Source organism: Daldinia childiae, assembly GCF_008694065.1.
Source record: "Daldinia childiae strain JS-1345 chromosome Unknown Scaffold6, whole genome shotgun sequence".
Classification (NCBI taxonomy): Eukaryota; Fungi; Ascomycota; class Sordariomycetes; order Xylariales; family Hypoxylaceae; genus Daldinia; species Daldinia childiae.
Genome location: NW_022984647.1, coordinates 90,117 through 113,115, shown reverse-complemented (window position 1 = coordinate 113,115; position 22,999 = coordinate 90,117). Strand labels below are relative to the sequence as shown.

The 22,999-nt window shown below is 47.8% G+C and overlaps 7 protein-coding genes across 7 annotated transcripts; 4 read left to right on the top strand and 3 right to left on the bottom strand.

Annotated features, from left to right (window-relative positions):
• Positions 1 to 680: 680 nt before the first annotated feature.
• Positions 681 to 3,927, top strand: GL218_05944 (uncharacterized protein; the record flags this gene model as incomplete). Its single annotated transcript, XM_033582638.1, has 5 exons — positions 681 to 1,116; positions 1,171 to 1,428; positions 1,481 to 2,887; positions 3,017 to 3,678; positions 3,745 to 3,927. The coding sequence occupies 5 exons, from the start codon at positions 681 to 683 to the stop codon at positions 3,925 to 3,927; spliced, it is 2,946 nt and encodes a 981-aa protein (XP_033434063.1).
• Positions 3,928 to 7,193: 3,266 nt separating this feature from the next.
• On the top strand, positions 7,194 to 8,405 carry GL218_05943 (uncharacterized protein; the record flags this gene model as incomplete). Its single annotated transcript, XM_033582637.1, has 1 exon — positions 7,194 to 8,405. One exon carries the CDS (start codon positions 7,194 to 7,196, stop codon positions 8,403 to 8,405), a length of 1,212 nt encoding a protein of 403 aa, XP_033434058.1.
• Positions 8,406 to 9,381: 976 nt separating this feature from the next.
• Positions 9,382 to 10,071, bottom strand: GL218_05942 (OV-16 antigen; the record flags this gene model as incomplete). The annotated part of the gene is made up of 2 exons (XM_033582636.1): positions 9,382 to 9,574; positions 9,674 to 10,071. 2 exons carry the CDS (start codon positions 10,069 to 10,071, stop codon positions 9,382 to 9,384), a joined length of 591 nt encoding a protein of 196 aa, XP_033434057.1.
• Positions 10,072 to 11,057: 986 nt separating this feature from the next.
• GL218_05941 (Meiotically up-regulated gene 84 protein) lies at positions 11,058 to 11,780 on the bottom strand (the record flags this gene model as incomplete). Its single annotated transcript, XM_033582635.1, has 1 exon — positions 11,058 to 11,780. One exon carries the CDS (start codon positions 11,778 to 11,780, stop codon positions 11,058 to 11,060), a length of 723 nt encoding a protein of 240 aa, XP_033434060.1.
• A 514-nt stretch (positions 11,781 to 12,294) lies between these two features.
• On the top strand, positions 12,295 to 13,797 carry GL218_05940 (Actin-related protein 4; the record flags this gene model as incomplete). Its single annotated transcript, XM_033582634.1, has 2 exons — positions 12,295 to 12,352; positions 12,443 to 13,797. 2 exons carry the CDS (start codon positions 12,295 to 12,297, stop codon positions 13,795 to 13,797), a joined length of 1,413 nt encoding a protein of 470 aa, XP_033434059.1.
• A 289-nt stretch (positions 13,798 to 14,086) lies between these two features.
• GL218_05939 (D-serine dehydratase) lies at positions 14,087 to 15,682 on the bottom strand (the record flags this gene model as incomplete). Its single annotated transcript, XM_033582633.1, has 3 exons — positions 14,087 to 15,220; positions 15,286 to 15,420; positions 15,500 to 15,682. 3 exons carry the CDS (start codon positions 15,680 to 15,682, stop codon positions 14,087 to 14,089), a joined length of 1,452 nt encoding a protein of 483 aa, XP_033433897.1.
• A 2,734-nt stretch (positions 15,683 to 18,416) lies between these two features.
• GL218_05938 (uncharacterized protein) lies at positions 18,417 to 22,126 on the top strand (the record flags this gene model as incomplete). Its single annotated transcript, XM_033582632.1, has 4 exons — positions 18,417 to 21,415; positions 21,482 to 21,538; positions 21,587 to 21,787; positions 22,015 to 22,126. The coding sequence occupies 4 exons, from the start codon at positions 18,417 to 18,419 to the stop codon at positions 22,124 to 22,126; spliced, it is 3,369 nt and encodes a 1,122-aa protein (XP_033433898.1).
• Positions 22,127 to 22,999: the final 873 nt, after the last annotated feature.

Genomic DNA, 22,999 nt, shown 5'->3' with positions numbered 1-22,999 from the left:
CACAACTAGCTTGCAGATTCATCCCCTCATTCGAGTGGCTTTTGTAACCCCTCCCGATTGAATCTCTATCGGTCCTAGACCTGATGATCCTATATGGGTATGCTAATCAAAACACATTCCGCCCCGCAAAGTTCACCACAACCGCCCCATCATTACCGGCCCGAGACTGGTTAGAGAGCCTCAGAATAGGAAATTAATGCATTCCCGTGGTGAGTCTATTATAGTTGCTCCTTATCATCTCGATATGATTCTCCTTGCGTGCCAGCAACATACGACTCTTGTCAAAGACGTCACCTGCTTATCTCGACCTCATTGGTCGTAGAGTATGTACTATTCGCAGCATATTCTTGACGACGCCCTTGAAACCTCCTAGTGGGTGTTTCTAGGGTCTAGTGTTCCTCCAGGGCACCTTTATTATTATCCTCCTAGATAGCCAAATAGCAGAAGTCGAATGAATGTAATCTCTATAAGATATGGCGATCATCTCTTCCATGCCAACACTCGAGTCCAGGAAAACTATCTCTAGTCGTAATAGTAATGGGCATTCTCTTTGCCGCTGCCATTCCTTTAAACATATCTTAATTCTACTTCCCAGCGTTCTTGAACTCTCCCCAAGCATTCTCTAAAATTCTCACTCTTTTGGCAATACATTCTTTTGGTCTTTCGTCATACACATCCAAATGGATCACCCACGGCCTGTTCTGTCATCTCAGAGATACTCCCCAGCATCAGACTACGCATACGAGACGGATCACGAACTAATTCCAATGACACGACAGCCCCTTGGTGAATCTACGGGCAACGTTCAACCACATAATCTCGCTGCTCTGGCGCTGTGTAATCACTCCTTATCACCACCTCTGCGTTCTATACCAACACCACCTATAGTCCCAACACAGGCTTTGACCTCGACCTACGGGACAAGCCTTCGAGGCGGACGTTCTTTACACCGAGATGTATCATTACGAGAGTCACCAATGGGTTATCCGAGGGGCAGCAAGAACCCCATCTACGCTTATAAGCACTTCGCCGATTATCGTAATAAAGTAATGCAAAAGGAGCTCGAGAAGGAACAACCGATATGGCCATTATGGTTAGAGGATGCTTTCCTCGATGGTAAGCAACACTGGCCCGGTAGTTCTAAAAACGATTTATACTAACCATCAAAAGCTCTTCTTTTAATCCCGCAGATGGGCCGGAAAAAGTTCAGCTCAAAAACTATCCTGTACGGGCGGAATATGCTCATTACGGAATATCTATGGATCTATCACTGGCTTCTACATCCTCCACAGAACGGAGAAGCCATTCCAAACAGACAGCAGAGGGAAAAGGGACCGAACGGAAAACCTCATCCTATGTACAGGGGACGGAAACAAGTATCGAGCCACATCCAAGTTTTGAAGGGCTTCTTCGCAACATTGGTCACTTGTAAGTATACCCAAAGCTATCGAGTGTTAAGTTCACTAACACTATCTCCAAGTCCACTTTATCTTCCCAAGTAAGAGAGATGCCAAGGAAGAGGACAGGAAGTTAATAAGGGACGATGATGACACGGAATCTTTCAAGAACAACCGAGTACTCATTTCCATAGCCGACGGCCGACTTCCCGACGAACGACCAAACTATGAATATTTCGCCCGCCTTCTGAGTGCTGATAACGATGTCTTCTTGCGACCAAAGCAATGCTGGATCTTTGTCTCATCATCTCAAGTCACCCTCAAGGAAAAGCATGTCAAGATGGATGATGGTACTACGAAGAAGCAGGTCACAGGGTGCACACCCAGCGGACACTGGCTCCGAGAGTCAGACTATCCTCATCTCAAACTCAACGACGGTAAGGATTACAAGGACCTACCACGAAACGGGGACCAGCCGACCGTTCTCCTACATGAATACACAAGGCCACTAGCACAAAAGGAATCTTCATCTATTAAGGATATCTCCAATAGGTGGGATGTCCAGTTTCCAGAGCTCAGGGAGAAGCTCCTTGCTGCACTCGACGACACACACCCGTCGGATGAGAGGACCTCACGTTGCGTAGTGGGACCTTGCGATACTTTTCAGTTCGAAGTAACGTTGGATTTACACGCAACGTCTAAGTTTCCTGATGGATCTGAACTTAATGGTATGGTGGAACTGGCAATAAACCGACCCGAACTACACAACCACAGCTGGAGATCTGTGACTTCAGTTGTGAAGCCAGACGAGTTGCATATCTCCGGGTCAGAACCTGATTTCTGGGACCGCAGCAACCCTGTCGAAGTTATCGTCTCACACCGCGTCGGATGTAACGGTGTAGGGCGATGCGATTGCGCATCTCGTGGTACTCGCGATACTATAGGCGTCCCGTTCCCGGCTGCTAGCTGGGCTAATACCTTTATCAAACTAGCGCCGTATGTGACCGCGGAACGGGAGCGTCGAGAACGTCGAGAAAGCGAGCAGGATTCAAGCAGAGGATCCCGGCCTTCTCGAGCAGAGCGCGAAAACGCAAGAGTAAAGAAGGAAGACAGCACGTCAGAGAAGGACGGCGCCAAGATGCCGACTCCTAAAGAACTCTTATCCCAGGTGGCTATGTATCAAGAGATCTGGTCTACACCTAATGACGGCCCTAGTAGCGGTAGTGAGGGTGGGAAGCGTGGATGGACACGGCGTGCAGTCGTACTATGGACTTTCGCCCCCGTGCATGATCATACGGATGAGAAGGGAAAGACAGCTACTGTTGCTGCTGGTACTAACTGGCGATTCCTAACCAAGGTTGACCCGACCTCGGAATATCATCAGCAGCGCGCATACATGACAAACTCCCCTTCCGTCTCCCGCGACAACATCATGTCGCCTAATCCTGGCTATCAAGCCCATCTCAACGCTTCCATGCACGAGAACCTGAGTGCGGCATACGATACCGCGCCAGTTCTACCATCAAATACACTACCGAGCCAGCATCATCAGCACACCCAGCACGCTACACATCATCACAATCATCACCATAATCATAACCATATGCCCCCTGGCCTAGATCTCCTAGAAGGCTTTGACAACGGCCTTGTCACACCTCCACCCACAGCATCATTAACGGGTGGATATCCGCATAGCTTCGATGACAGCGGTAGCGTGGACTCAGCTCTGCACCATCAGTTAAGTTACATATCCGACGGCACAAGCGGTACCGGTACCAACACGATCCCTGCTGAAATAGCTGGTGATAGCAGCCACAACGGCAGCACCAGCGGCACAGACCCTTTCCTATCCGGCCTCGGTGTACCAGTATCCTCTTATGACGACAACTGGGCAGTCCCAGCACAAAGTAGCGGTCTGAGCCTCGATACCACCGGTTGGGGCGTCGGCGTGAGCTGGGTCGATCCAACAGGCGGCCTCACCAGCGCAACCACAAGCGCATCGGCAGGCGAGCCACTATGGGCTAGCTCCCTCCCAGGCACCATCAGCGGACACAACTCGCGCGACACGAGCTTCAGCGGCGCCAGCACCTCGCACTGGACCGAGGAAAAAGAAGCCTCGCTATGGGCGAGCAAGACAGAGCATTCTCATTCTCATTCTCATTCTCATCAGTACACCACCACCACGCAACAGCAGCAAGACCCGTGGGCGACGTGGCAGCCTACGGGCGCGGAGCAGTCTGCTTGGAACATGGATGCGCAGGACTTCGGGCTAGATCTAGGGGTAGGGGCTACGAGTAGTAGCTCTGGGCTCTCACATACGCATACGCATATGCGGTCGCATCCGCAGATCGCTGGGCGTAAGCGCTCGCGCGCGGATAGCGTGGATGCCGGCGCGGATGGCTGCGATACCGTGTACCCCGTACACTCAATGCGCAAGTTGTCGCATCCAACTACGCTTCCCAGTAGTCATGGCCAGACGGGGCAGACCGCGCCTACGGCTGTCATGGATGATGGACAGGGGTTCTTGTAGAGTAGTGACATCTATCGTCATCTACTCTTTCTAAATTCTACTGTTGATCTACGATCTACAATATAGTCTACAGCTTTCAGCGTTAGCTAGCTGATCATGTTATGGAGTTTAATTTTGGTTGGGATATCGAGTTCATCACGTATTTGTAATATATACTCGAAGGCGTTCCACATGGGTTTCTCTCGGCCTTTAATCAAGCGCCGTTTGCTTGTTAGAGGAAATTGGGATACGGGATAAGACGGCGGCAAATATTTTTGTGTTTAATTAGTATTTCCTCGTGGACCTGTATTTGTATCATATCAAATTCACATTTATGAAGTTCACATACTTGCCTACCTCTCTTGTTTAGAAACATATATGTAATATATATTGTTCGAGCAACGCCTTGTTATTCCAGTATCCTTTGGCTAAGATAGACGGTTTTTCTTCCATTAGTATGTACTCTTATCACGACGCCATAGTATCACAACAGAGGACAACTCCCCCAACATCGGAGTAAGATAAATATTGACGGAGTAGCAAGGTTCCACGGCGGAAGACCTCGAATCTAACAAGAGCAGTACTAAATAGTTAAATATCCGAACCCGAGCGGCATTCTGGAAACAACGGCCCCAAAGAGATATTATGTTTCGAGAGCGAGCACTTGGCAGGGGAACGTTCTGAGGTCTTGGCGAGCGATAACTCTCGATTGGGAACCAGTTTCCCTACGATGCTACCGCGCAGATCGACAGCAGGGAAGCCCCCTAGCTCTTATGGCTAAAAATGGGCGAATAGATGATCGGCTCAACTAGCAAGGATTATTGTGTGGCGATTAAACAACGATAACTGAGCGATGGTGAAACAGCAGTGGTCTAGAAATGCAAAGAAATTTATCAAAATATGGTTGCCGGCTTCGACTGCTTGACTGCGCGGTAAATGTCCTGTCCGCCACGCTCAGGAGACCGAAAGTCTGACCCAATCCTTCTCATGAACGGAGGTAGTACGAGAACGGATATTATCGTTGAGATTAATGCGTTGAGAGTGCAAGATTTGCAAGTTACCTAGCAGCATGAAATCTAATAACCCTGTTGTATGTCTGAACCCGAAGGCGGCAAAGAGTCCATTTAATACCCTGAACAGTTTCTAATATGAGAAAAAGTAATAACTGATTTTAAGCTTATCTCAGCCGAAGAATAATATCGGTATCAGAATTTGCCTTATGCGGCGCTTAACGGTTGCACGAACGGGATGATTGAGTGGATATTCGCTATTTGGACGATCATTCCGGCTTGGGTATCTCCTGTAATTTTCGAAGCACGGCGCGTAACAACGGGAACACGAGACGGGTCGCGAAAATAATTACAGAGGTTTATGGATCATCAGTAGGTAAAATATGAGGACTACTTAAGCCTTTTGCCGATGCGGCGGTAAAGTAGCCAACCAAGTCGGCCAAGGCAGAGAGGGTCGCGACATTCATGATACCGGAAGCCACCGTCATTTCGCGTGGCCTTAAGCAACGGTCTCTCAAATAAAATATGAAGGTAAGGCATGTTAGTTTTTTAGTTAGGCCACAGAGATAGGTCAGAAAAAGAGAAACAAGAAACGGCTGGCTTGCCGCCATAGCTTGGCAGATTTGTAGCCTCTCGATGCGATGAAGGTTTGTTGCGTTTCGTCGCGAACTGGGGTGGGTATTGGCACTTGATTGGTCATGATGCAAAGAATTAAGAAGAATGGAACGACGAGACGGAAGATTATCCACATATTTTGTTTATGGATTAATCCACTAATGTGGATAATGTGGGGAAATCTGAGCCAAAGGCGCTACGAGATGAGGTATGTAATTCCACATTAGATACATTAGAACATCATAGGTCACTTTTATGACTTGCAGCAGCAAAAAGATACATATATCTATCGTTATCGGTTCAGGTACCTTGCATACGCTAAACCTTAGTCAGTTAGATCCCGCTATGCTGTATCACGTACCTGGTTACATTAGGTTAAGCCCCATCCAACCCCAAAACCCAACCTTACCATCCACATGTTTATATGTGAGGTACGTACCTAACTTAACAGTCGAATAGTCAGATTACAAGGTGAAGGTCTACAAAAAATACGCATCCCATCTACAGGCGCGCATGAACCCCTTATCCTAGACAGAACAGCCGCTACGAATAATGTTGACCTATCGTGTATCCCGCGCTATTCTAGTAGATACAGACAAAACGCTCCACGGTCCCCAACCTAACCCGAGAACTTGGCCGTCATCATGAGGCCGGGACTCTAACATGTCAAGATGGGGCTAGAGAAGTAGGCCGTAGTTTTATATGATTATTTCACTAGGTCAGAGCCGCTGTTCTGTTGCAGAGAATTAAAGTCCCGTGTTCTGTTCTTGCATGAGACTTGCATGATACTTTGTACAAATCCATAACTACTAGATTTCTTTTATTTCCCCCGATGTCGAGCAAACCACCAAGTATCTCAGATTTAGGTCATCAGGTACAATCTTCTACAATCATCTAACTCATTTACACCTTATCTCACAGGTACATAGATTTGTGTGTGTGTGGGACCACCCGTTTCTAAGTACCCGGTTGTTAAGTCGTTTGGAATCGACGGGAGTCAACCAAGAAAACTCACACCTTATCTACCAAAAATCAACCCACAGACTCGGTGAACAGTTCATCTATCAGCATTAGCACTTGGTTATTGTGGTGAATTCTCATTTGCAATCGCTTGCATTGTTCACCTTGCACCATACACTAAATTTCTCATCCCGCATCACGCATCATCCGACCTTCACACCTCACCAACTTTACAACAACCAGTCACGACCACTTTGTTTTTAACAATCCTAGAGGAACAATCAGCCTTGTCTCGTTCTTATTTATTGTTCGACAACGAGTCCTATTGTTCTTTTTCTTTGAGTTTTATTATTCTCGCCCCTCACAAAGAATATAATTCTGCCTATTTCTCCTAATTACCGTGACAACTCATCTACATCCACCACGTCGAGTCGTACTCGTTCGTTTTTTCTTCTTCGCGCAAGTCGCATAAAACCTTTCTTCTTTTTATCTTCGAGAACAAACTATATCATACCATTTACAACTTCCCTTGTTCATCGAACAATCCTTTTCAACCTCGCAGACATAGAGGGACACATCTAAGACACCTTTTCTCCCCTCGAGAGCCTACTTCTTCTAGTCTTATCTTTTTCTCGCAGGCGAGACAATCAAGTCAACATCAGACAACAAAAGTTACGTAAAACTGTCTTAACTTACTTCGAGATGCCACTCTACAACATTTCCAAAGCGATTTCGCTTACACTTCTCGCGGCCTCGGCCGTTGTTGATGCCCACTCCTGGGTCGAACAGGTCCGCAAGATCGACTCTACTGGTGCCTTCACAAACCCCATAGGCTACCCCTACGCATTCATGAACCGTTCAGCTCTCGGTTTCGTCGACGAGAAAGTACAGAACAAGATTTTAGATACTAAGCCTAATCCTCCCGTGTGCAAACCCAAGGCCGGTGCTTACGACCATCTGGACCGACTCACCGCAGCTCCTGGGGACTATATCGCCCTGCTCTACCAGGAAAATGGGCACGTCACCCAGCCTAACCTTACACCACGTCCCTACCGTGATGGACTCGTCAGCGTTTACGGTACCCTCCACCACGAGGATTCGGATGGTATTAATGATGTTCTGGGTTCGTGGACTGCCGATGGCAAGGGCGGTAACGGTAAAGGTAAACTTCTAGGAACCCATTTCTACGATGATGGCCAATGTTACCAGAACGCTGGTCACAATTTCGCTATTCCCATCTACGCCACTCGCTACAAGGAGCATGGCCTAGAAGAGTTGTACTGCCAGACCGACTTCCAACTCCCGGAGGATCTCCCTAATGAGGGGACCTACACGGTCATGTGGGTTTGGGATTGGCCTCTTATCACCTCCGATACCACGAACGTCACCGAGATCTACACATCGTGTGCCGAGATCCAACTTGAGGCCCCTAAGGGCGGTAAGAACACCCAGGTTAAGTTCTCAGAGAGTAACCCTATCAACAAGGCGGCTATCAAGTCCCAGCTTAACATGCAGTTTGAAGCCACCGGTTTGGGAATCGGAACCAACCCCCCGGCTGCACCTACCGAGACTCCAGTTACCTCTGCGGATAACGGCAGTCCCACCTCAGAGCCAGTGACTTCAGTGGAAACATCCACGTCGAAGAAGCATCATAATGGTGGGGTCAAGACTGTCACCGTTACCGCGGATGCTCAGACGACAACCAAGTGGCAAACAGTCACCGTTGGTGGTGGTGCTGGAACCACCACCAGACGGTCTGAATCATATGCAACTATCAATCCCACCCCTACCCTGAATGCCTCTACTTCAGCAAATCAAGCCGCGCCTACTTCCGTCGTGCCCGTAACCTCGATCTCCAAGTTCCTGAAGGCACGGGCAACAGGACAGGCGCGACGAAACAGTAGTTATGCATGAAGGAGAAGACCTCAATTATTTGAGGACCGTATAACCGGTGTTCGACTAGTTTTATTCCCTTTTTGATACCCCTTTATTCAGCATTTCCTATTAGGGTTTCTTCGCTTGCACATATTTTCCATATTTTCTTCTGTTCATGCATTCCATTCACCTAACGTCTGCGCCTGGCCGCGCCTTATGACACGACCGCATACGAGAATATGATACCTTTTCTTAGTCATAGAATGAAAGCGAAAGGGAGGCAGCATCGTATCACTCGTTCGGAAAGCATAGCGTTGGCGGTCGTTACTCGGATCCGGGGCGGGGGGCATTTGTATTACCGGATCAACTCATGAGGCAGTGGGAGATACGGGATATGGCAGATAGCTTGTCGCTAGGGGGAAATAGCGTCTATTCTAGGGTTAGGATGGAAAATACCCCGAAAGTCGGCTCTTAGGTTAGGTCAGACGGATGGACAGAAAGGCGTTTAAGGATAAGGAGGGGGGAATGTTACCGGAAGGGAAGGGATTACACAAAACGCATGCATGGAACACGGATCAATCGCATTTTCATGGAATAGGAATCATTTCATTTGTGTATTACGACAGTAGCTACATTTACTACGATGAATTCAGCCGGTCGTTAATAATCATTGGCTTTAGTAAAACGTCGTGATATATCGTAGACTAATTCCCGAGAGTACCAGACAGACCCCTGAGAGATAATCCGGTAATGCTTCGACCTCAATGGTAGTTGAAAAGTAATACGTGAGGCTCGACTTATAAATAAATAGCCTCGCATTTTATCCATCCTGACTTATCAGATCTCTTGTGCCTGTCTTAGATCTCGCAGCAAGCTGAATGCGGCCCGTATGCAGGTCATCTCTTGGCGATGTACCGCATCCTACATACGCTCATCCATATAAAATACAAAAGAAACGAACCAATCATACCTAATATAAATCCGTCCTTGCCATACAGCCGTATCCTCTAAGACATCACGCAACCCAGCCGTCCCCAGCACAAGTCATCCAGTTCACACCGACGGGGCTTAGCCCGTGCTTCTCTGCAAATTCGGCAGGCTTAAAGGAGCGCCGCTGGACGAACTCCTCGCCGCCGACGTCTTCTTTCGCAAGGGACAAACCTGCTGGTTCTCGGTAGAGGAGAAAAAGGTACCGGTGAGGCTTAGAGCTTTTCGATAAAGTCAATATGCTGACTACTTTGCTTTATATCTACGAGCGGAAAGGAAGGATATACTAAACATATAGATAAATAGAAAACCCCACTTACTCATCCTTCGGCCCCGGCCCAAGATACTTCGTCAATATCCTTCCCTCCCCATCCTTCCCTGCGGGCTTCAACCCACTCACAACGTAATGCCGCCAAAAGGCAAACTTGGGATCATCCGGGGTCGGCGCATCAGGGTCAGTCAGGACGAATAGATACGAAGCATCTGCATCTCCCTGGATATTTGTATCTGCTTCAGGGGAGAATGAGATCCGCGGCGCCTGTTTGCACTCTCCAGCACGGAAGAAGGTTCCCAGATCAACCGCCTTGTCGCCAAACGAGACACCGAGCTGTGTCGTCGGCGCAAAGGTCGCTGGGATCAGCGCCGATGCGGGGCCCGGGACTAGGTTGGCATGGGCGAGAGAGAATGCTAGGTTGGTGGCGTGGGTGGTGAGTGACATATTGTAGTAAGTTTCTAAACTATAGTAAAACAACAAGAAAAAATGTAAATTGTTCTAAAGTCTAGTTATTACAGAGCTCTAGATGAACATAAGGATCCCGATGCCAGGTAGTATCTCGTTGTTTCTCTCCGCTCCGGCTCCACACGACCACTGATGAGGTAGGACGGGAGAACGCTTAGTGGTGGAATAAATACGATATAAAGCTTGGCGGGATTCGTCTAGCTTACTGATGTGGTATAGTTTTTGAATATTAGCTGTATATCCTTCAAGAATGCTCCTATTCGTATGTCATATCAGACGACTGTGTGCAGACTGCATTTTACAATACTGAGGGGATTAAAGAGGACCTTCGCAGGATGAGTCGCACTTTGATAGTGCTTGTGGATAGTTTGTATTATCTCTTCGATATATGAACTCTCTACTATTATAATATAATAATAGCCCGGAATAATTCTTGCTTACACTTCTATATTTGACAGCTTAAATCATTTGCTGTGTAGGTATGCCTCTATTTTGGTTCCGGTACAGAAATAGAGCTTCGCTATGTGCTCGTCGAGGCTAACAATGTAATTTCAAAGAGTTTCAATAAACTATTAGCATTAAAGCTGCCCATTCTCGAGCTCTAGTTCGAGCATGGCTATATCAAGCATTTTCATGGCATTTCCTTACCACGATCTGGTTCCAACACTGCTGAGGGTTTCGCCTCCAGCGCTTCTCTCGCTTCCATCCTTTAGAGGAATTCGGTCTACTCGAAGAAACTACTTTCCGTGAGTCAGATAGAAGCCAACTCGGGCCAAAGATATCGCAAGAGGTAGGTCGTAGAACTACTGAGAGAGTGACGCATTGTCTTACCTAAGGGTCAAATGGAGAAGACCACCCAATAACCTTGATTCTATCCTCGAACGGAAGAACTGTCCCGCATTTTCTTTTTTTATTCGCTTAGTTAATGTCTACAAAGCATAAAACAAACCACTGCACTGTGAAAATCAGTTGGTATCAAATTCTAGTTCACTCTCCGAATCAGTCAGATCGCCATATATGACCTCGCATGCGCCAGCAAGCGGCACATCCATAACAGCATCCGTTCCTTCGTTCCATATGTTCTTCCAGTCGAGCTGCTTAGCTCTCTCCTCTGTAATAGGCTTCCTAGGTTCGTTCGGCCGTATCCTGCCTTTGTGGTCGATGGTGGCGATCTTAGCTGCCTCATCGACGATAGTCTCTAGCGAAGTCATAGGAAGAGTGAGAATCTCCGTGTTGTATGCCGCGAGCGCAACGTAAATGTAGACTATAAGCATGACCAGGAACGATGGAATAGCCAGTGCCCACCACCGGTTAGGATAGTAGTAGATGCCTAGGGCATGTAGGAACGGAGAAGGCAAATATGCCCATAGTAGATAGATGAGAAAAGTCAAAGACGAGAATAGGTATAGGACGAAGCCGTAGTACTCGTACGTGGGCACCTTCGGGGATGCACGCGGCACCGGCTCGAGGTCGTCGTCTGAAGCATCGGGAGTAGTAGGCCGTGATGGACGGAGTAGCGATGTTAAGGACGGAGACGGAGGTAATGGTGTTGGAGGTCGGCCGTAGAATGGAGGCGCGAAGTAGTTCTGTTGTAATGGGGGCGGGGGTAAGGCCTCCTCGTCGCTAGATGATGATGCATCGGATTGGTTGTCTGAGAGAAAGTCTTCCTCATCCGAAATAATCGACATCTTAGCTTTTATATGTATTGTAGAACTCCCGGTAAGTTAATTAAGATACCCGCTATCAAATTTTAGATGGAGAGAGTTATGTATACAGCATCATACTTAGGTATACTCTCCGGTTCGGTACCTATCGTAATCGTCGAATAGTATAAGTTTATTATATTGCGCGTTGAAAGTCCAAGTTGAAGTTTAAGAAGTACCTAGGTACCGTTATAGTAATTTATTCAGGTACCATTGGAGAACGCGAAGGTACAAGCAAAAAGGCCGAGGCCCACTTTCTTTACTCTTGGAGGTTAGGTACGGATTATGTACCTAACATATGCATGTAAGAGGATGGAAGCAGGTACATGTATTTATTATGTATCCACCAGCCACAGGCGCGACCGCAAGGCTGGAGAAGCTTAGAGCTCCAACCTTCGACGCGAACCATCAAATTCCCTTCAATTCCCACTACAACCTTGTCGGAGGACTTGTTAATTTGTTATACAATTTGTTATAAAAAATTGTTATAGCCGATACAATGTCTTCTCAACAACCACTTCCAAATACACAGCAGCCGCTTGACGTTTATGGTGGAGGTAAGCATACAAGCTTCGTCTTCTCACTTCGCGATTCTTTTCTTTACTACCTATATTACCTATATTACCTATACTAACACACTCCACCAGACGAAGTATCAGCCCTCGTTCTCGACGCCGGTTACTGCCACACACGAGCCGGTTTCGCAGGCGAAGATGTCCCCAAATCAGTCCTCCCCTCCTTTTATGGCAGCGTAAAATATGGCGATGGCGAAGCTGCTACGTATCGCGAAGTCTTTGGCGACGAGTGCTTGATCCCCCGCGCCGACTTGGAGATAAAAAATTACATGTCGCGCAGCGAAAGCGTAGTCGAGGATTGGGATGCCGCAACTAAGATTTGGGAGCATACCCTCATCAAGCGTTTGCAACCAGATAAGCCAACGCCGCCTAGTAAAAATGGCCTTAATGACCCGGCTGAGGACGGAGAGGGCGACGTCGCTATGGAGGATATAGAGGAGCAGGAAAAGCCCCTAGCTGAGAATCCTCTTCTGATGACCGAGGCGCCGTGGAATTCTGGTAAGGCGCGGGAGAAGGCGATCGAAATTGCTATGGAGAACTGGGGTTGCCCTGCATTCTGGCTATCGAGAACGCCTGTATGCGCTGCGTTCGCCGCCGGCAAGGCCTCAGCACTAGTTATTGATGTCGGTGGCGCGAATACGAGCGTTACAGCTATCCACGATGGCATGATCCTAAAGCGATCGATCCAGAAGTCTCCAGTTGGAGGATTATGGTTGTCACAGCAGATCCGAACTATGTGGGAGAACAACGACCCTAAGATTGATGTCGTACCGTCTTTTATGATCGAAAATAAGACCCCTGTGGATGCGGGAGCGCCTGCTCAGGCGAGGCTACGCAAGTTCCCATTCGAGATTCATCCGTCGTTCCGTACCTACGAGGAGGAGCGCCTCTTGACTGAATACAAGGAATCAGTCGTTGAAGTCTGGCGAGGGCCTGGTAGGTACTCTAATCCAGGTAACGAGGACCTCGTTAGGTCACAGCCTGGTCGCGTGTTTGAAATGCCGAACGGATCAAATCAGATGTGGAGAGAGCAGCGATTTAGAGTTTCGGAGGGCATGTGGGATGAGACAGCAGCATTGCCAACGGCGGATGGTATAGCGAAGGCTCAGACTATCCCAGAGCTAATCAAGGCTGCCATTAATGCGGTTGATGTAGATCTGCGACCTAACCTACTAGGAAACATCGTTGTAACGGGCGGTACGAGTTTGCTCAACGGGTTCGGCGACCGTCTAAACAACGAGCTAATGGCAATGTACCCGGGCATGAAAATTAAGCTACACGCCCCTGGCCTGACTACGGAGCGACGCTTTGGTGCGTGGATTGGAGGCAGCATTCTCGCAAGCTTAGGAACGTTCCACCAGATGTGGATCTCGCGTAAGGAGTACGAAGAGAACGGTGCGGGAATTGTTGAGAAGCGATGCAAGTAATCGTCACAGATCCCCATTACAAGTTCATGATAATAAAGACGGATATCTATCCGCTCAGGCGTCCGGAGTTCGTAGACAACCAGGCAGGCAAGCAGCCTAGGGCTCCTTATATTTTCTACAAGGACATAAAATTAGGACTAGGAAATAGCTTTCCGTGAATATCAAGTCAAAATAGATAATCATCTATGCTGCTTTTAGTTCACTAGATAGATGCTCAAGTGATTCCGTGACGCCTCTCCGTCTGCCCCCTAACCCCTTTTTATTTTTATTTTTATACTCATGACATATCTCACCACCCGTTCCATTTCGGCCAGACATCAATAACCTCATCCTCGCGTCCTATATTCCTAGAATCTACGATTAAGTAGTAAGCATGCCCCGCACTCGCAATACACGAGTGATTCGGCCAAATCCTTACGCGCTGGCCCACGCTCAGCGCAGCCTCATCATCCTTTCCCCCAACCCATCGCAACACCCCGTGCTCTTGGCTAATCTTCGCGACCTGCCATCCTCCATGAACTTGGGGGAAATCTGCGCCCGGCACGGGTTGGGAGTTGGCTAGCACCCCCCACGGCATCGCCAGTCCCCACGCCGAGTACCGCTTCCCATCCGGCTCCTGGCACGGCTCGCGGCCTAGCGCGATGCTGCCCGCGTTTACCACGGCTTCGGTCGCGTTGTCTGGGCCCCGCGCGGGGTACACTGATGCTACGTCCGCGAGAATGCTGATCCCGATCATACTGCTATTGAGCAGGGAGAGGTCCCGCGCGTGTGCGGCTAGTTGTTGGACGTCGAGGGTAGGGTACACGCCTGCGTGGACTTCGAGCGCGAAGGAGGAGGCTTTGAGGGTTTTGAGGAGGGCTTTAAGATGCTGGGTTGGGACGGTGGTTAGAATGTCTGCGCCGTTGGCATTCCCATTACTGGTGCCGTTGGAAGTGCCGTCTGTAGACGCTAGGTCGGGGTGTTGGATTGTAGTTGCAGTGGGAGTCGCGCCAACGGAGAGGACCAGAGGGTCTTTACCCGGTGCTCGCTTACCGCGGACAACTTCGGCTACCTGCTTTAGCGCTTCGAATTCAGCTCCCAGGATACCCATGGCCTCCCAGTCCTTGCGCGCGGCGTATGAGTGTCCGGCATGGCAGTACACGCCCAGTAGGACTGATGATCCGGATTCTTCCGAGGCGAGTAGCGCGTCAATTAAGGCGGTGCTTGCGGGGCTACCGGGGATGACACCCGCGCGGTTGGTTCCTACGTTAACTTTGAGGAATACTAGGGGGGGGTTGCCGCCGGATTTGGAGGCCAGGGATGCTAGGAGAGGTACTTGGTCCACGTGGTCGATCATGACTGAGAGGGCGCCGGCGCCGAGTTCCGCGGACACGTGGGCGAGCCGGTCGAGGCATGATGCGTAGAGGGGGAATGAGTAGAGGACCTGCGTACATGATAGGGGTTAGAAGACCCGAGGAATAGGAACAAGTACAAGGGGTATCCGCTCACATTGATCTTTCGCCCTTTGTCCCGGTACTCTTTTAGTAGGGGCACGAGCTTCTCCGCTTCGATAACCGTGGAGACTATCAGGTTTACGGGACCAGAGCTCTTGTCTCCTACTTGCAGTCTTGTGAGCTCTTCAGTCTAAGAGTAATTGGGTTAGCCCGGTGTCTTTTTTCTTTGTGATGGGCACCTCTAACACTCCAAGATTAACAAGTCATACTTTGTGGGTTTTGATATGTGCCCGCCAGCTAAGTTGCAGCCGCTCAGCAGCTTCGAGCATCAAATTACAGTTTGCCTCGATCTTGGCTAGATCCAATATAGCAGTTGGCGTGATAACCTCATTGAGGCTCTTACCCACGAACTGGGCACGAAGGAGATCCTTGTTTACTTGCACCGCTGCCATTGTGATGGTTCCCTTGCTTTAATTCGTTCGTGCTTGCTTCCTATTAGTCAGTTACCTAACACTTAGTTGTCACATAGATCCCACGAACTCGGTATTGGGTTGGCTTTGGCAGATGACAGCTTGCTGATCTAATTGTTGTCAGATTATTCCCTGTAAGCTCGACATAGGTAGGGATAGCTACAATGCCCGAGTAGATATTAGGTTTACTTATACTCGGTGCCTTACATTATAGAGTTAGGACTAGGAATACGCCGAAGGGCGCTTGTCGACTCATGACCCACTGACCGCTAGATAAGTTCGGTATACTAACTTGGAGCTAGTTGGGCTGTCATGCACCACGACGAAACCACCTGCATCGTAAGTGTGGTTCACGATGTAACGACTCTTACATGAATGGGTTCGTACGTTGCGTCATGCTGGAGAGGCTATCAAGTTAAAACATGTTCGTGTGTAGAGTAGTTCAGACCGAGTGATCAATTCCTGCAGACGATAACGTAGATGGTGTCTAAACTTTTGCTTTTTTTTGCTTTTTTTTTCTCCCGTCACGCCATCGCCAAGATAATACACGTTTCTCTTACACAGCCATGATGGAAACTCCCTGCGTAGACGAAAATAGTTGAACAAAGAAATATACTACGTAGCCTAACTCGCGTTCCACCTGCTCGGGTCCAAGCATGTAAGTGCGGTAGTCGTACGCTTATCCGGGCTAGAAGAACGAAGCTATTTGGTACCTCAATATCACTCACTAGCGTGGCATTCGGATCCGCACATACTCATATAGAAATCATGGGGTTAAATCCGATCGCGGAGCCGAGTGATAATTAGAACCCGATTATTATGTTATGGATCGTCGTCTTAGGATGTTGCTTATGATAAGGGGTAAGCTATAGGTTAATATCTGTAAGAAGCTTGTCTATTTTGACTAGAAAGATTATGGTTGCATAATTGTAGCCTCATAGATGACACTCATTATAGCTTAATAGTTGATATCCTAGATAAGACTTTGTACATTACCTTATTCTAGGACTATTAAAATAACTCTTGTACGTAATTATATAGAAGCTAATTATAAGGGGTAAGATATTAAACTTGAATAACTATAGGGAAACTGAAACAAGAATCGAGCTAGTTATTTGAATCCTGGCACAACTTTTGCTAAAAACCCCAACGTAGTAATGGTATCTTAAATATTGTTGGGTTCTGCCAATACGTGGTTGATAGTGATTTGGTACCAGTGCTTCCTCTGTTCACATGACTCCGGTAAGCTACAGCGAAGTCTGCATTTTTCACCGGTTAAGAGTTTTTATAAGCACGTATGGAACGTTGTTATCGGTATGCCTATCAAATCAAATATCCCATTAAGGTCAGTGTTGTACTTGATGCAGGATTCCTAGAGGGTTGCGCGGCAACAAGTACGACCTCAGACAGCCATGTAAAGAAGGTTCCTTTGTAAAAAGGACCTTAGGATTTCAATACAATTTTGGCCTCGGGTGCTCCGCGAATACAAAGGTCATGCTGCGGGGTAATCATTGCAGCATACCTAGTGCGTAGGGAACTTGAACTTTGATAGAGGTCGGATAAAGGGAAGAAGTGAATATATTTATATCAATATCTAATAGGTAGAGTGAGTTTTAAGTTCCCGACTTGTATAATTACCTGGTATTTTATAAAGTGAAACTGTTAACTTCGTGAACCTATAATGAGCGAGAAACAACAGAGACATCCGGGATTATGAAGAGTAAAAAGAAAACTTCTTCGAAAAAGTCTGAATGTATTGGTGCTGTGATTAATATAAAGCCTTGCGGAAACTCTTGCCATGCTTCATACACAAAGGTGGCAGTATTTTTATTAATAAATAAATCTTGGGTTTCACAACATTTGCTGAAAGCTGCCGAATAGGCACCTTGGGAATAGGCCAGCTGACTAAGCAAGTACTTTAATACCTAAGGTAGATCCATTGCTTCCAGGGCTACATAGTACAACTGGCAGCCACGATCTACGTACCTGCTATTTAGCCACATAATTGACCCATAACTTTTGTTTCTTTCTTTCTATGTAAGTGCTAAGCTTTTGATTTTTCACTCCCAAGGATTCAACTTCTTTCACACCTTGCCTTATGTACACTTCTTGATATGTATGCTCAACTACCTAGGTATTCATAGCATTAACGGTGCATTTAATATAGGTGGTAGTTATATTGAATCCAAAAGATACATCACTACCAGAAGTTATTGACGTTTAGTTTTTAACTTTCTTTTTCTAGTCTCTTTATTGTTAAGAAATCCTCATCTGAAATATTGACATGTACCAATCTGTCTCCTATAAAGACCCTGGGGTGTGTGTATATGATTTACCTGGTACGTACATAGGTACCTATGTATGGTTCAATCTTGGTCAAGGCTTCCCCCGCGGTCTAGGAAGACGTACCTTGGTACCACTTTAACGCGACTTCCCAATTTCAAGCCCCTACCATTCAACTCATCGACTATCTACGAATCAATCTCAATTTCAATTTCTTATCCCCAATAGTCTTTTTTTTTCTGGTCTCATCTAGCGCGTGGTTTGCTTGCTAGCTTCGCGCCTCTTTGATTCTATATTTCGGATGAAGTTCATACGCGTGGCGTCCGTATTATCCTGACATGAAGTAGCCTAGCACATTGCCATCCTTCCGTTCGCGAACGTCCCCGACAACGTCGACAAGTCCCTTTACAACGCTAGAATCGCGCGAGATATCATGGACGATTTAACTGCAAGTTCCCCGGCCTCGGGCTCGGTTCGTGTAGATGGGGTCACCATTAAGGAGGAGGAGCCCGATCACGACCAGGTAAATGGGCAAGCATTCAAAACTATTGATTGGGCTGCACAGGAACAGCAGGACGAAGATGATATTAACAAAATATTTTCGAACGAGGGAAGAGTTACCATGCCGGAAAACTTCGAACTATTTGGCGACAAAGTAATCGATCAAACGGATAAGGCAGTAGACGCCATCGATTTCGAAGACATCAGCGATAGTGACCTGGCTTCGGATGACGGTTCTAGTGCTGTTGGTGCGGGCATCTCGCAAGTTCCTGGTCTTACTGAAGATGAAGGTACGAGCCATGAGAACGAATATATGGATGACCTCTTTGGAGGCGGCCCCGAAGGCGAACCAGATTTTCCATCTTCACCACCTGCAGCCGACACGGCAGCAGAGCAACCCTCGGGTGGCTTAACTATGCCAACCAAGACTGTACTGGTTAAAGAACGCGACGTTACGGACGAGGCTTGGAAGAACATGTCATTTGAGGAGAGGCAGAGACTTAATTTCCCCCAGTATAACTTGTCCATAGATAAATGGATGAACCAGGTCAGCAAAGAGGATACCACAGTTCAGAAGGTTCCTGAAAATGTAGATGAGCTCCTGGCGCAGAAATTCCCAGGTTTTGCAAAACATAAGACTCTCTTCTTCAACCAGCTGTTCCCGGAATGGCCCGCAGAATACATATACAAGGAACCCCCGAATAAGGACAGGGATCCTCCCGAGTTTGTACCTACCAAGCTTGAGCTAGAACTGGAAGCCGATTCCTCAAAACTATTTAGGATCCCGGAGAGTGCTCTGTCTGCTCAGAGAGGCGGTTACAATGACGAGGACGACCGGGGCTTAGATGCCACAGATAGCTACTCAGACACCTCAGCCTCAGAACAGTCACTTATTGGGGGCTTCAGCTTAGACGAGATTGCCACAGTATGCGACGACTGGAGCTCGTTCGCGCATGCCGACTCATCTATTCAGAAGGGTATCACTGCTGTCGACAATGATGACGAAATGGATGATTGGGAGAGAGAATTCTTGCAACCGCAAGCTACGAAGAAGCGACGTAGATACGAACCTGGTCTCCCGAAGATATCATCGTATGATACTCGCCATATTGATGACTTCCTCGGAGAGACGCGGCGAGCTAGCAAACACGTCAGACTAGACTATGACGACCCCTACCTTTTGATCGATAAAGATGGAGGGAAGGAGCGACCATCTAAACGCCCGAAGGTCGAGGAGAAGACTAAGAGAATGGCTAACGGCCAGCTGAGAAGAGATGTAATGCATCACTTTAACCTCTCCAACGACGACGCGTACGAGGCGCTGAAGGCGAATCACAAGAGCAAAGTCAGAGCTACTCTTTCAAATCTTTCCGTCGAGCACAGCTTGCCGGCGCTCAAGCTAACTTTTCCCTTCTATCGAACCAAGGTTGACGTCAAGCCTTGGGAGCATCACCGCAAAAGGTTTGAGCTAGATAAGATCGTGAAGCATGCTATTGGCGTACGCAAAGCAACGAAGGTTAGGCGAAAGGATACGAAAGGAAAGACCAATCAGGAGATCTTCCGTAATACGAAAGACCTCAGCTTAAACGACAACTCTACAGCTGTTCTCTTCGAATACTGCGAGGAATTCCCCACCATGATGTCCAACTTTGGCATGGGTAGCCGCGTGATCAACTATTACCGCCGCAAAGATCGAAATGACGAGGATAAGCTCCCGAAACTCGACATCGGCGAAGGTCACCTGCTGCTACCAGAAGATAGATCGCCCTTCTCTATATTCGGTACTGTGGACCCGGGCGAGACGGTCCCCACGTTGCACAACGAGATGTATCGTGCCCCGATCTTCAGACATGAGCCTAGACCAAATGATTTCATTCTCGGATATTCAACAAACGCTACCGAAGGTCCGAAGTTCTATCTTCGCAAAATTGATCATGTCTACACGGTTGGGCAGACGTTCCCTTCGTTGGAGGTGCCTGGTCCCCATGCCAGGAAGGTCACAAATACGTCGAAGAACCGTCTCAAGATGATCGCATATCGCATGATGAAGAAGAAGGAAACGCAGGATGTGGGCCTTAACGAAATCACACCTCATGTATTCGAGAAGCCAGATCCACAAAACAGACAGAAGATGAAAGAATTTCTTCTGTACGACAGAGAGAGGAAGACATGGGTTTTGCCGGAAGGGCAAACGCTCATGGACGAAGCCGCTATACGATCTATGATCAAGCCGGAAGATGCATGCCTGATAGAAGCTATGCAAATCGGCCAGGAGACGTTAGCAAATGCCGGCTACGATCCTAAGGACAGGGAAGAGGATGATGACAATGCGGAAGAACCATTGGTGGCTAAGATGGCACCATGGGAACTTACCAAGAATTTCATCGATGCCAGCGCGGGCAAGGCTATGGTGGCCCTCCATGGCGAAGGCGATCCTACCGGCCACGGCCTTGGATTCAGTTTTATAAAGACGTCTATGAAGGGCGGTTATATAAATGCTGTACAGGGCCCCCTGGCTACTTCGGCAGATGCGATTGAACGCGAACGTAAGGCGAACGGCGGCCATTCGTACAACGTCAAGAAGCAGCAGGATATGTATAACGCGGCCATTCATCAGATCTGGGAGAGACAGAAGAGCACACTTAGCGACCCTACTACGCATGACGACGCAGACGTTCTTGATACAGCTAATGAGGATGATCGCTTCAATTCGAGACAGCCCGATATGACCCCTGCGCCGGTGGATGACGGACGTAGCCAGTTCAGCCGCTTCAGTGCAGCTAGCCGTTCGGGCAGGAAGAAGCTCAAGATCATTCGTAGGAAGCGGAACGAATCCGGAGAGATTATCACGGAAACCATCATCCTAGATAATCAGACAGTCATAAGGAGCTATCTAAGACAACGCCGAGAAATTGACGAAAAGAATAGAGAGTAAGTCGATCCAGCTTGTCGCATACAATAGAAGTCAACCTATGCTAATATAATTTTTAACTCTAGTGTCTATAGTCTACAGCCTACTGCCGATGCGGATGACAATCGCGAGAAGCAGAAACTGTAAGTAGTGATTATTAAATGCCTCATAAAATTCTAACATTCTGGTAGTGTCGACAAGGAGCTCTCGAGGCTCCTCAAGAACCAAGATCGACGCCAAATCCGCGAGAAGCAAGGCAAGAGTAAAAAGAAGAAGAACGACACTAACCCTGACGCATCTCCGGATCCGCCCGCTGGTGATAAGGCATCAGCCGGTACGACTCGAAAATGTGCCAACTGCGGACAAGTAGGACACATCAAAACAAACAAAAGGTACTGGCACTATTGCTCTCTTTAGACTTACCTTGAACATTATGCTTCCTAAAACTATAATCACGTCTCGCGTTGCTGCTCGGCCTATAACATCGCCGATACTGATCGCCCTTTTTCTCAAATATGCATAGACAGTCTTATCAGTTTCCTATTAAGCTCCGATCTCTTTATCATGTTTATATACATATTAATCACAAAGTAATCACATAAGCTAACTTCCGATATAGCAAATGTCCCCTGCTTAACGGGACAATCACGACGAGCAATGGGGGTGCCGACCATGGCGGATTCGGCTCTTTCGGAGCACCGTCTGCTGCACCGTCATCGGCTAACGAGTAAACGGAGAACGGGAAGACGGTTGCGGTGGTTCATTTCTGTTTTCTTTAATAGATTTACGTTTAACGAGTCCCGATTATACGGGATGATAATTAAGACAATGTGGATCAAGGGGAGGCTACTACAATTCTCTGGTACGACTGACGTATAGCTATTTCCCCTTTTCCTCCCCTTCGTCTTCTCGGTCATGCCGATTCATTTCTTCGAGGCCCCTGGGGCATAGGGCAGGTCGATTGTTTTTACCCAAAAAGGCACTAGGATGGTAATTTCGAGTCGGTTGATACGTCCGGGAATGGTTAGGGGCGTGGCCAAATTTGGAAGCATAGGCATGGTGTTTAGGTTCGAGAATGGCTCTACATAGCTACAAGAATATTCTCAAGGGATATTTACAATTTGTTTTGGACGATGGAAGGTCCAGTGCAACCACCCGCTCTTCGTGGTTGGACAGTATGTAGTTCTCTGTATGCAAGTCTCCCGCTCCAACCGAACCCCTGGAATGGTGGTGAGCGCCTAAGCAGATAGAACGGTAATACGAAAATGGTCTTAACAATTTCTAGAAGACTTCTGTAGCAACGAAACCATGTGCCATGTGCTCGCAAGCCTGCATATTGCTATACTTAGAAGCAATAGGTGCGAGAGTATTACCACAAACCCGCTATGCTGTCAGCCTTTAGAGGTATGTAATACTGACGTGCATTTCCGTGCCACGTGGATGCGGAGAGTTCTCCGGGTACTTCCTGATATCTCTTTGCCTAGGTACTCTACTGTTGCATCTCTATTCGTGTATTTGTGTATTCGTGTTGGAGAAAGAAAAAGTTTTCTCTTGATTTCCTTTTCTGATAACCTGCCTATGCAGCTGCTGCCTTAGCTATTCTG